General features: G+C 34.5%; 2 protein-coding genes across 2 annotated transcripts; one reads left to right on the top strand and one right to left on the bottom strand.

Annotated features, from left to right (window-relative positions):
* Positions 1–5,788: 5,788 nt before the first annotated feature.
* LOC120136793 (BTB/POZ domain-containing protein At1g03010-like) lies at positions 5,789–9,070 on the top strand. Its single transcript, XM_039152753.1, has 4 exons — positions 5,789–5,923; positions 6,814–6,880; positions 7,031–8,230; positions 8,315–9,070. Exons 1-4 carry the CDS (start codon positions 5,832–5,834, stop codon positions 8,852–8,854), a joined length of 1,899 nt encoding a protein of 632 aa, XP_039008684.1. The 5' UTR covers positions 5,789–5,831; the 3' UTR covers positions 8,855–9,070.
* Positions 9,071–9,094: 24 nt separating this feature from the next.
* Positions 9,095–9,649, bottom strand: LOC120136794 (monothiol glutaredoxin-S6-like). The gene has a single exon (XM_039152754.1). It carries the CDS (start codon positions 9,590–9,592, stop codon positions 9,284–9,286), a length of 309 nt encoding a protein of 102 aa, XP_039008685.1. The 5' UTR covers positions 9,593–9,649; the 3' UTR covers positions 9,095–9,283.
* Between the last annotated feature and the right edge of the window lie 3,011 nt (positions 9,650–12,660).

Genomic DNA, 12,660 nt, shown 5'->3' with positions numbered 1-12,660 from the left:
TATCAGAACCAAAGCCAATTCGAAAATCTGATTAGCCGAATTAAAGCTCCATCCGATAAGCTGAGTTCTCTCTCGCAGAGATACCTCAATCAGCCACACCTCTTCTGACAGCTTGAGTCAGCTTTCGCCTCTTCATATACTTCATATTTCTTTTCAAAACGTTGCTAGTGCATACACTTCTGTTAACATTCACGATCAACCCTTTGACAACTTTTGATAAAAAAATATTATCTTGTGAATTGGGAATAAAGTGGTTAGGCTTCTAGGATTGAGCCATTACCAATTTTCTATTTAGTGCCATAAGCCCACCACTTTCATTGATCTTTGGTCCAACATAATCAACAATAGGAACATCATGCATAACCTCTTCAACAACAACCCTCCTTTCCACTAGCCCCATAGTCGTTGTCTCACTTTCATTAACATTAACGCTCCTCTGGTAGAATGAAGCATGTGAAGCTACTATATTAAAATCTGCCTCGGGACCTATACCAACAGCATGTTCTTTTTCAATCAATGGAACTTCAGTCGCTTCCACAACGTCTGCTCACCACGCTCCGCCCTCCGCCAGTGAGCCCTCAATTAACAATCGAGTCTCTTCCATCACGGAAGACTTAACTGGCGAGACACCAACTAGCTCCCCCACCGTGGATATCGGGTAAGCACATGCCTTTTCCATCAAAGACGAATCTACCCAGATAGATCTGGGCTGAAAAAAGGTTTAAACTTAGAAACATAAACTTTAAAAATCCACTCCCCAACTTTCAAATCAAAGATTTCTTCCACACGAGCTTGGCAGTTCGTAATAATCTGAAACAAAGCCCTATCAAATGAGTCGGGATTAAGGTCCCTTCCTCAACGGAGATAAGTTCTCCCCATTCTTCTGCAATATTTTTGAAGGTGGAATGACTCCACACAAACGGTGGGATCCCTTTGCACGAAAGCCGTGCCCGACGGTTGCTGCACTGAAAATGTTCCGACCACACTTCCACTTTGTCAAAGCAGTTTTTCAACGCCCCAATCTGATTATTTAGAGTATAATCCCTACTATCTTCATCTTCAAATATGATTAAAATTGCTAGCCCACTTAACCTCATAATTTTCGGACCGAATATGCCTTCCTTATGCATAATATCAGCTAACTCTTTCATTTTTATAAATTTTCTGCACCAACCAACCAAGCTATCTCTAAGGGTTAAGAGCTTATCCTCGTCAACAAAACCGACAATGGGAGTCTCTGAATGACTATCATCCTCCATTCTACTCTTGGCCTCGGTTGATTCTGGACCAGAATACTTCTTTCTCCAGAAAGCTTCACGAGGTTTAAATCTCGCCATGAAAACTCTAACTTTATTACCTTGAATCCTAGATCTGTCAGCACAGATGATAGCCTTCCTCGCGTCCTCCAATCTGGTGAAGCGAACAAAGCCAAACCTACTTCCTCCCTTGCTTCTTTTATTAGGGATGGAAGAATCAACAACCTCACCATATTTACCGAATATTAGCCAAAGACCTTGATGATGAAGAAACTCTGGAATATTGAAGATGATCACCGTAACGCAATTTTTCCAAACATAACTTTTCACCTTACTCGCCATGAATATTGACTAAAGAAATATGCCCAACCAAAAATTTCTCAGATCTTGAAGAGTAGCTTTGATGGGCTGGATGAGCTAGAGAAGAGTATATTTCTTGACATAGCATGCTTCTTTAAAGGCGAACCCATGGATGATGTAGAAAAAAATTCTAAGTAGTTATTATACCGGTGCAGTGTGTGGAATAAGCAACTTGATTGACAATTGCCTACTTGAAATCATAGATTCTCAACGTATTTCTATGCATGGTGTGCTGGAAGAGATGGGGAAGGACATTGTTGACCATGAATCTAAAGACAGTGGAAAGCGCAGTAGGTTGTGGAATTCTAACGATGTAAGTGCTCAATTTGAATCAAATAATATTATAAATATTTATAATTAAATTTAAATAAAAACTTAAAAATTCGACTCAAGTTTTGTAAACTCTGCTCAGCTAAAAAAAATTCAAATCAATTTCGAGTTGTAAAAAAAATTGTCAATTCACATAACTCAAAATATTTTTATTTGAATCGACTCGACTTTATCAAACGCTCACCTTTGATTGGGGATGAGAAATGTGCGTAATTGAAGGCATAGGGGGATCTGGTAATATAGGACTGAAAATAGGCTTATATTATATACTATATAACATATATATTCTCAGTAAAGTTGAGAGCAAGTTGTTGACTGATGATGTACTATGAACAGATGAGACAGTGGAACTAATTATAACACTTTAGTCCAATTCATCCTCTTAATTTCCGACTTCAATGAGACCTGTAAACTATATAGATACTCTTCAATTATAAGGTTTTTTTTAATAAAAATATAAATTAATCATATAAGTTAGATTATTATTTTTATACAAAAATTTAATATGAAAATTAAAAAATTTAATTACAAATTTAAATCTAAATAATTATATATTATTTTTAGATAACTAATTTCTTTATACAAAATAATTGATGATAAAATTATGTGTGAGAAATTATTCCAACAACGGTCTTCACAAGTAAAAGAATGAAAGAATGAGAGATTGTTTATGAACTTTCATTTTGCCGTAAGATAATGAAAATAATCTTTTAGGGATAATGATTAAATAAAATAAGTAAAAAAATATTTTTTTGATGTAAAAATTGAATTGTGAAAGACAAATAGAAGAGATAATGATAAAATAGGTTTAGTAAGGACAAAATTAGTATAATATTTAAATATTAAGAGTTAATTTTTTAGAATTAGCATTAAATTAAAATAGTGTGTAAATGTTGATGCCCAAATTTGCTATTATGCCATTTTTATTATTGTCATGTTAGTTTTATATCTAAAAGCTAATGATCAGTGATTATTTTGTAATTTTCGATAATTTGAATAATTAATTTATATTTTTAATAATCGAATGATTTTACTAAAAGATAGGCTATAATTAAGGATGAATAAAATTCGATTTAAAGAAATAATTTTATTTTCTTTAATTTCAAACATTCTAGTCAAATCAAATTTTTATTCATACATCGAATTTGAATTGAGTTCAAATTTACACAGTTCGGATAAAGAAAAACTAAAAACTATAATACACGGTCTGGTCCTTACCTAATAATTTAATTGTTTTGCGATTTGGTCACGATATTTTTGTTTCTTTGATTCCTCCTTTATTTTAAGTTCATTTTTGACTAAATTTGAACCATGTGCTTCTTAACAACATTGTAGAATACACGTGTCACTTCAATTTCTCTTTTTAATAATATTTTTTTCATATTTAGTTTCTCTATTTTATATTTTATTCAATTTGATCCTATGATAATAATTCTTTACATTCTTTCTTCACAACAATTCATTTGACTCTTTTATACTCTCGGCAGTATTTTATTCTAAAATTTATTTTTTAAATAATATTATAAATATATTATAGTCTATAGTAATATAATTTTAAATGATATTTGATTTATCAAATGAAATTATAATCTTAAAAATATAAAAAATATAGGTGTATATTGTATGTAATTATGGAGAGTAGTTTAAATTGAAACCAATAAATATCATAATATTATAATTAATTATATTTAAATTTTAACATATAATTAAGTAAATATATTTGACTCGACTTAAGTTATATAAACTCGACTGAATTAAAAAAATTTAAAAAAAAACAATATTCATAAATTTAATTAACTCAATTCAATCAAATATTCATCTTCTAATTAATAGATTATTTTGGTATTATTTAATCATTTAAAGAGTGATACCCTCTCTTTTTGGCGTTATTAAATGAAAAACCCTCATTTATTATTTTATTAGAAAAATAATCCTAAATAGCATTAATTAGAAAACATGCTCCAACTGCCCACGTAAGATGATCATATGTTTTATAAAAAATCGAATTTTATGCGTTTATTGTGACTTTTTTCAAAAATTAAATGAAGTTATCTGAAAAATTAGTAAATCTCACATTTTATAGAAAATAAGGTCTAGAACACGAGATAATTCTACGTGTGCAGTTTAGAATTATTTTTTCAATTAATACTATTTGAAGTTGTTTTTCTAATAAAATAATAAATGAGGTTTTTTATTTAATAACGCCCTCTCTTTTAAGGTCAATAAGATGTTTGTCCCAATTCAACGGTGCAAAAACCTACAAACTTTCTGCAGTAAAGTTTGTGTAGAGGCAGAAGGAATGGATGGAGTTTGGATTTTGGAGAAATTCAGGAAAACTATATAGCAGCTGATGTGATTGAGGCAGAGAAATGTGCATAATTGAAGGCCTGTGCATCTAAGTTCATAGGACTGCAAATACTCTATATTATATACATGGGCGGACTCAGGGGTTGCCAGGGATAGTCCGAACAACCCTTTAAATTGTGAGGAATATTGATCAAATGATATTATTTTAGTACTTTTATATATATATATTATGATTTTTAGGTAGAATCTCCATATTTCAGTTAAATTCTTATAGAAAAAAAAATTTTGTGCAATAAAATTGTCTATTTAGTGTTAATTTTTTTTAATTTTTTCTAATTAATACAAGTATCACCTTTAATATTGTGCAACCCCTAAAAAAATTTATAAGAATTTTTTTGTATAATCCCTGAATTTTTGTCCTAGGTCCGCCTATGATTATATACACAAATATTCCTCGCAAAGTTGAAAGCAGTGCTGATGTTGTATGGACGGATGAGGCAGTGGAACTAATTATAACACTTCATCTTCTTAATTTCCCTACTTTAATGAGCCCTTTACACTAATATATTCTATAATCTTTCACGAGAAAATTAAAAAGAATATATTTTTATAGGTAAATTAAATTATTCATCCCTCAACTATCTTCTCACTCATATTTTGATATTAAAGTTTAAAATTTTCAATTTAACTACTCAACTTTCAAATTGCTCCTATTTTAATGACTCTGATTTATTTCACTAATAATTGTTGTGACATGACATTTATTGTTGTCATTATATTAATATATAATTAAAAATAAAAAATAAATTTGAAAGTTAGAGTGTTTAAATTAGGAGTAATTTGAAAGTTAAGTAATTAAATTATAAAAAAATTAAACTTTAATGACCAAAATAGGAGTTATAAGATAGATGAGTGATGAGTGATGCAATTTACCCATAAAAAAGGTGTCTCATGCAAATCACCCGTTAAATTTTTAACGATGAGATACTAAAACGAAACAAAAACTTAATATTATGTATGATTTTGAAAAAAATGAAAGTTTAAGTACTAAAATGGACCAAAACTGATAGTTTAACTACTAAACACATAATTTATCCTATGATTTATATTATTTTCGTTTATAATTGAAAATGTTATATTACAAGGAGTTTAAGATTTACAATAAAAAAGGTTGTATAATTTGTAATAATTTCGGTTAAAACCCAAAATGTGATAAAAAATATAATAGATAAAAGTTATTGATAAATTTTACAATTACAACGGATTTCTATTGTTTTTTAAACCATTGTATTATAGAGTCATCTCTCACTACCTTTCACCTAAAAGTAAGAAGCAACATACACCAACACACGTTCTTGACTTTAGATTAGGCACATTATATACACTCACTAAAAAGTATATTGCAAAAATCATCACTACCCTTTAATCCTGCATGGGTTCATGTTACTTTTACCTCACTCCACCCTTTTTCTCTTTCCACACCAGAAAGGTCATTAAGAGAAGGTATCAGCTGCAGAAAAAACCAGATATTTGAGGTTTCAAAGGGAGCTGAATTTTGTAGGTTTCTTTTTTGAGAAAATGGGTGTTGTTACTGTTGCTGAACTGAAAACAAGTATATCTGGGAAGAGATCTTTTCGTCCGAGTTCGAGTATAAGGCACGCCACTGAATGGTATGTATGATATAACATTCTTTTCTGCAATTGTCTCCAATTCCATGGAACAAAGTTTAGTTTGTTGCAGGGTAGTTTTAAGTTTACATAAAAGCGACGTTTTCCAACTGTGGTCTACAAAACCAACAACTGATTTATTGGTGTTGTGTACTATTTCTTGGTGATCATAAATTTAAGCAACAGTGCATGCTTAGGTTGGTTTCTTGTTAAAGTGTGAACATGATGAGGTCATTTTTGATAGAATTCCCCACCCATACTTCTTAGAGGATTTCACTCAGTTATCAGCCACATCTTTAAGGGCCGCTCTATTAGACAGCACCACTCGCTGATGATCCATCGGGACGGTCGGTGCCGAATGCAATGTTCCACTACCAACTCCTTTTTCGAGCTACGATCTCGACCTTATATGTGGTTCCATTTCGATCAACGACGACAAAAACATGCACGACAAAGTCTTACAACACAGTTAATTGGAGCCCGACAAACCTTCTTGATTCTCATTGATCAATGGCAACAGAAAAAAAAAAACAGCAATTCAAGTCTCTGATTCAGATTTTATTGCCTTACTCCTGGTGTTTTGAGCTAACACCACTCATGTTATAAATTATTGAGTTGTCAGTTATCCGACATGGGCCCTCCACTGTCAAACCAAAGAATCAAGACAAACTTTGTCCATATCTTAAACATGTTCTCAATGGAAACATACCATGAAACTTAACAGTTGATTGAAATGGTGGAGTAGAATTCATGGTCTCAAGCATGGGAATGTAGGTCTATGGGAAAACAAGCAATATAATATCTAAATTAATGCATTCATCCGTGTTCTTCTTTTAATTTTCCTAGTTTTTTTAGTGTTTATGCAGCATCATTTAACTTATCTGTATTTGCAGGCCTATTTCTGATGTTTCTAGTGATCTCAAGATTGAGATTGGAGCATCAAGCTTTGCACTTCACAAGGTAACATATGTATATAAAATCTATGCTTCCCTTGAACGGCAGCAATGCAGGATCTGGTTTTGAGACCGTTTGAACTTCAGTTATTGCTGCAACATATAGATGCAATACCAAAAACAGAACTATGAACACCACCTGTTCTTTTTCTTTCAGTTTCCTCTAGTTTCTTGGAGTGGAAGGATCAGGAAGCTTGTGGTTGACGCAAAGGATGCAAAGGTTTCGTGCATAAATCTCTCTTCTGTTCCAGGTGGACCGGAGGCATTTGAACTAGTGGCAAAGTTCTGCTATGGAATAGATGTTGAGATTACATTATCAAACGTTGCTGTGTTAAGATGTGTATCACATTACCTGGAAATGGGAGAAGAGTTTGCTGAGAAGAACCTTGAAGCTCGTACCGAGGCTTATTTAAAGGATGTTGTGCTCCCGAACATATCGAGCACCATAGCTGTTCTTCATCGTTGCGAAAACCTCTTGCCTATATCAGAAGAGATCAACCTGGTTAACCAGCTTATCAATGCGATCGTGAATAATGCATGCAAAGAACAGCTCACTTCTGGCTTATTGAAACTTGATCACAACTTTCCATCGAAAGCTATGCCAAACACGGAAATGGAAACGCCATCCGACTGGTGGGGAAAGTCTCTGGCGGTCCTTAATCTTGATTTTTTCCAGCGAGTTCTGTTGGCCTTAAAGTCGAAAGGTCTAAGACAGGATATGATCTGCAAAATTTTGATAAATTATACTCATAATTCTCTTCAAAGCCTGGTTGTCAGGGACCATCATTTGGTAAAAGGAAGCCTATTGGAAATGGAGTTGCAAAAGAAACAAAGGATACTTGTTGAAGCCATAGTTAGCTTACTGCCTATTCAATCGAGGAAGAGTCCGGTCCCCATGGCATTTCTCTCGAGTTTACTAAAATCTGCAATAGCATCGTCAGTATCCACTTCTTGCAGACTGGATTTGGAGAGGCGGACTGGTCTACAACTGGACCAGGCAATTCTTGAAGATATACTACTACCAGCGAATTCACATGGAAACAATCATGCAGCCATGTATGATACAGAGTCGGTCCTGAGGATTTTCCACATCTTTTTGAATTTGGGCGATGAAGATGATGATGAAGATAATTCTTTGAGAGATGAAAGTGAAATTGCATACGATTTCGATGACCTGGGATCTCCCAAACAAAGTTCAATCCTTAAAGTTACCAAGTTACTGGACTCTTACCTTGCTGAAGTTGCACTAGATACAAACTTGTCGCTGTCGAAATTCATAGCATTAGCAGAACTACTTCCGGACCATGCTCGCATCGTTAGCGATGGACTATATAGGGCTGTTGATATCTTCCTCAAAGTAAGGATCTCACACAAAAGCACAAAGTAGTTGCATAGCTAACGATTCCGAACATAAAGGATCATTTTCTGATTCTTTTTACAGGTTCACCATAACATAAAAGATTCCGAACGCTACCGACTGTGCAAAACTATAGACTGCCAAAAACTATCCCAAGAAGCCTGTAGCCATGCAGCCCAGAACGAAAGGTTACCGGTGCAAATGTCTGTCCAAGTGCTATATTTCGAGCAAACCAGGCTTCGGAACGCGATGAGCGGAGGCCCCAATCAGTTCTTTTTTGGTGCAATCAATGGTCAGTTCCCTCAACGATCAGGCAGCGGTGCAGGTAGTGGAGCCATCTCGCCCAGAGAAAACTATGCATCAGTAAGAAGAGAGAACCGAGAGCTGAAACTCGAAGTTGCACGGATGAGAATGAGGCTAACCGATTTAGAAAAAGATCATGTGTCCATGAAACAAGAGTTGGTAAGGTCCCATGCTGCTAACAAGTTATTCAAATCCTTCACCAAGAAATTAAGCAAGCTCAACTCCTTATTCAGGATCAAAAACCTTAAGCCCTTAAGGGGTAAAGCGAATTCGGAATCTCGATTCTTTTTTCAAAGGCGTTGGTGTCACTCGGTATCATGACAATTGTAAAGGTGTGTATAACTGAAAGAGTGAATATAAATTATGTGTAGTGTGAAATTTGTGGTCTAACGACAGAGTTGAGATAGTAGAATTTTCCCTTTTTTATTTTTCATTTTTGTTAAGTGTTGGATTATGGGGTTGCTTGCTTAAGATAGTGGCATTTGTGACTGAGAACGTCTGTATGAATGAAGAAAATCTCAGACAACCAAGTAGCATAGACAAAGGAAAGGACATCACATGTGCAATTTAAAATTAAAGCTTGTCTGAAATTTAGAACAAGGACAACAGTAAGACCCTGTCCATCACCAAAAACAGTGTACAAGGATTCTTTTTTGGCAAAAACGCCTAACCGGCGACGATGTCATTAACCGAGTTTGTTTAACAGTATTGTATTAGATTTCAGAGTAAAGAAATTAGTAACTTCTTGTTTCAAATCCATATTGCTCCAGCCCTTATGAGCAATAGGGAAAGCTGGTTCTTGACTTGGAGGGTCATCACTTGATTAGGACCTCCAATAAGCTGCTGCGCTATGAACACAACCGGAACACAGGGCTTGCACCCCATCTTATGCAGTTCACTTTCGACTTGTTGGCCATTCTGGCTCTCGTCAAGCTCGTAAACCGTGGGGTTTGCCCCGAACCCACTTATGAGAGTCTTAATGGTATGGCTCATGCAACAAGTGCTCCGGCTAAAGATCACCACTGGCCTGTCTGCAACCATCCTTGTAACCATTTCCATTGATATGCAGATAGAGAAGAGTACACTTGAAACTGTTATGTGAACTTAAAAGGTTAAACTGCTTAGAACTGGTGAAGAAACTAACTACCCTGGTGCCCTATTTATACTGTCCATGGACTGATGTTGAGATTCTTGAGGAAGAATAGATAAAACAATCTAAAAGATCGTAGTTCCTGTATTCTGCTTGATGATTAAATGATAAAGACATCTATATATCCCACCCCTGTTTAGACTATTAACAAGTTGCATAACAATATGCTTATAAATACATGAAGTACGCCACAATAGGAAAAATGAAAAGGATTATGGATGCGAGATTCGAATTAATGACATGCCGGACGGTACCTTTAATGGCGACTGTACGAACAACTCCTGTTGCAGCATCTTGCTGAAGTGGAAAAAGGAGTTGGTTTATCCAATTGAATAACTTCATTTCAAGAAAAGAAAAAATGGAAAGACAAAATGATGCTTACGATAAAGGTATGTTGCCCTTAACAGCATTGAAGGATCACAAGAACAAACGTAAATGGCTGTTACACGAAGGAAGAAGAAGATGCCTTGAAGCCCCTCCTAAAAAATGAAATGAAGATGAGATATTCTTTCATATGGAACACCGTTGTTAGTGCACTAAACTATTTGGAAACGCCTACTAACAACACTGCACAATCTAACTTGGTCAGCAAGAAACAAGAATAGTAAAATCCGAAGCAGTGCAACCCTGATCAATAAAGAAGTTTCCTTTGACTTCAAGCAACTATGCATTTCAAGAAATGGGGTATATTATCATCATCTCCGCAAATATATTAAGAACATATTCTCATTCTCACTTTATCCTGAAATTTCCAATCCACTGATTTGAATCACGGGTCTGATGATAGTATCGAAAATGGCTCTGCATAGAGCAAAAGGCCGGGGTCACTTGATCAAAACATGAAATTTCTTTGACTTTTTACGTATACCAGAAACATATATAGCTGCAAGGATTCAATATGTGCTGATATATAAAAAAGAACATGTGAAGATATTTTTCACTGATTTTAAGCACACTAGGTCTTGTAGTGAGAATTTGGAATGTCAACAATGGTGGCTTCATCTGTTCATATAGCACCAACCAAGTTACTCGAGGAAAAAGAAGGATTCGAAGTGCTTAAGGTCGCTGAATCAGTTCTTGTTCGAATTAATGGTTTTCATTTATCCATCAAAAGTCAAAACCTGCTATAATATCATGATAAAAAAAGATTTTTTTTTCATTGCATTGTTTTATGTAGACGCCAAGCAAATCAGAACAAAATCAGTTCATTTTTTGAGAACATGAATAGATAGATGTAAAGTAGTCATCCTTTTACTGTTGTTGATGAAACAATGTTATTCCGCAAAATCTAAGCGGATCATAATCCGACCAAGATGCTGAGTTTAGCGCCTAGGACGGCAACTGCAGGGCGCATTCTTTGCCCCTCGTCCACACATCAGGTCATTTTGGCGGGTCGGTTACCTTTTGTTTGGGTCAATTTGAGTTCTAAAACTTTCATATTATTTTAGATTGGCTTAAAATAAATATAAAAGTAAGTGATTAAACTATACTGTTTTTTAATTTAAGTGTATAAACTCTTTTTCGATCAATCCAAGTTTACAAAAGTTACCATTTTAAGTGATTCGAACAAGAATTGAACTCTATGAGATTTGATCTCTGTTGTTCCTCAGTAGCTCAGCGGTAAAGCAGTCGACTGTTAACTGAATGGTTGTAGGTTAAAATCCTATTTGAGGGAATTGATTCATTCTGAATTAAAGAATTCAAAATGTCAGAATGGAAGAGTTGGCTTTGACCATGAAGAGTTTGGTAATACATTGCATGTGATAATGAATGTTTAGGAGGAGGTGACAATCTAGAAGCAGTCACCAAGGACACCTTAGAAATCCGTAAAAGTTTGAGAGATAGAAAAGCATCCTTTCATTAATTGATTTTGTCTGCTTTTGAGGATTAAAAATATGAGTAAAATAAAATGTAAAACGTGAAGAATATATGTAATCCTTGGATTTTATTTCCCATATTAAATATACTATCTATTTCTCCTCTCTTTTCTATATTTTTTTGGTTTTTCTGATTTGATCATAACAATTTGGTGTTTTCGTTGCATATCATGGTAGTCAATGAAGGAAACTTAAAAGTCACTTCCAAAATCCCGATCAAAAAACGAAAGCTAATGATGTAAATGAATGTCACGTCCAGAGCCCTCACAGCCACAAAAGAAAAGGAGCAGCTAGTCGTTCGAACCGACTGAAGAAATTCTCACAATCGAGAAATACTTTGGAGGCGTTCCAAACTTCTATCTCAGATCTGTACCCCTATTTGATTAAAGGTCAATACCTCACATCGAGACCAATGAAAGTGCCACCAAACCCTTCGGCCCACAACTATAATCAAGATAGTGTATGTGATTTCCACTTGGCAATGTGATTTCCACTTGGGGGCATATGGGCATTCTACGGGGAATTGTAGGACGCTGTTAAAGGAGATAAAAGATGCTTTTTGAAAATGGGACATTGACTCAAGAATTGGTGGAACAGTGGATGACGAACTTGAATGGGGCATCAAAGCACAATATGTAGCATCCGTTTGAGTCAATTGCAACTGCATTAGATGAGTAATGGGGCATCCTAATTAGGAAAAGATCATTTCATCCATCATTAATTTTTATTCCATTTGCAACATCTTGTTTGAATTTTTTTTTGCCCCTTCTCAGTTTTTTTGTAAGGATATTTTAAATGAACTTATGCTACTTTAAGGATGGTGAACATTGAATCAAATTTGCAATCTTGCAGTTTTTCGAATATCAACTGAATTAAAAACTCTTTAAATAATTAGAGTTATGGATATTTGACAAAGTGACAAGATTGAAAATTGATAAAACAAGGACCCTTGACCTTACCCCAGAAGATACACTTAAACACCATACCCTTTTCTTATAGGGAACAAGCTAGCCTTCTCTTCGAATGAAGAGACAATTAAGGGCTTGACATTCAGGTATGTAAGGATGTGGACAAAATGGAGCATCTTGCACATGAGATTA

The sequence above is a fragment of the Hibiscus syriacus genome, unplaced genomic scaffold, assembly GCF_006381635.1.
Source record: "Hibiscus syriacus cultivar Baekdansim isolate YM2019G1 unplaced genomic scaffold, ASM638163v2 tig00110637_pilon, whole genome shotgun sequence".
NCBI classification, from domain to species: domain Eukaryota; kingdom Viridiplantae; phylum Streptophyta; class Magnoliopsida; order Malvales; family Malvaceae; genus Hibiscus; species Hibiscus syriacus.
The sequence above is the reverse complement of the archived record's forward strand: the minus strand, read 5'-3'. Positions and strand labels throughout refer to the sequence as shown.

Bases quoted from the DNA above. Each gene is read 5' to 3' on its own strand.
- LOC120136793 (XM_039152753.1), top strand. From the start codon at position 5,832: ATGGGTGTTGTTACTGTTGCTGAACTGAAAACAAGTATATCTGGGAAG. The intron at 5,924-6,813 runs GTATGTATGATA...CTGTATTTGCAG, and splicing joins ATAAGGCACGCCACTGAATG to GCCTATTTCTGATGTTTCTA. The intron at 8,231-8,314 runs GTAAGGATCTCA...TTCTTTTTACAG, and splicing joins CTGTTGATATCTTCCTCAAA to GTTCACCATAACATAAAAGA.
- LOC120136794 (XM_039152754.1), bottom strand. From the start codon at position 9,592: ATGGAAATGGTTACAAGGATGGTTGCAGACAGGCCAGTGGTGATCTTT.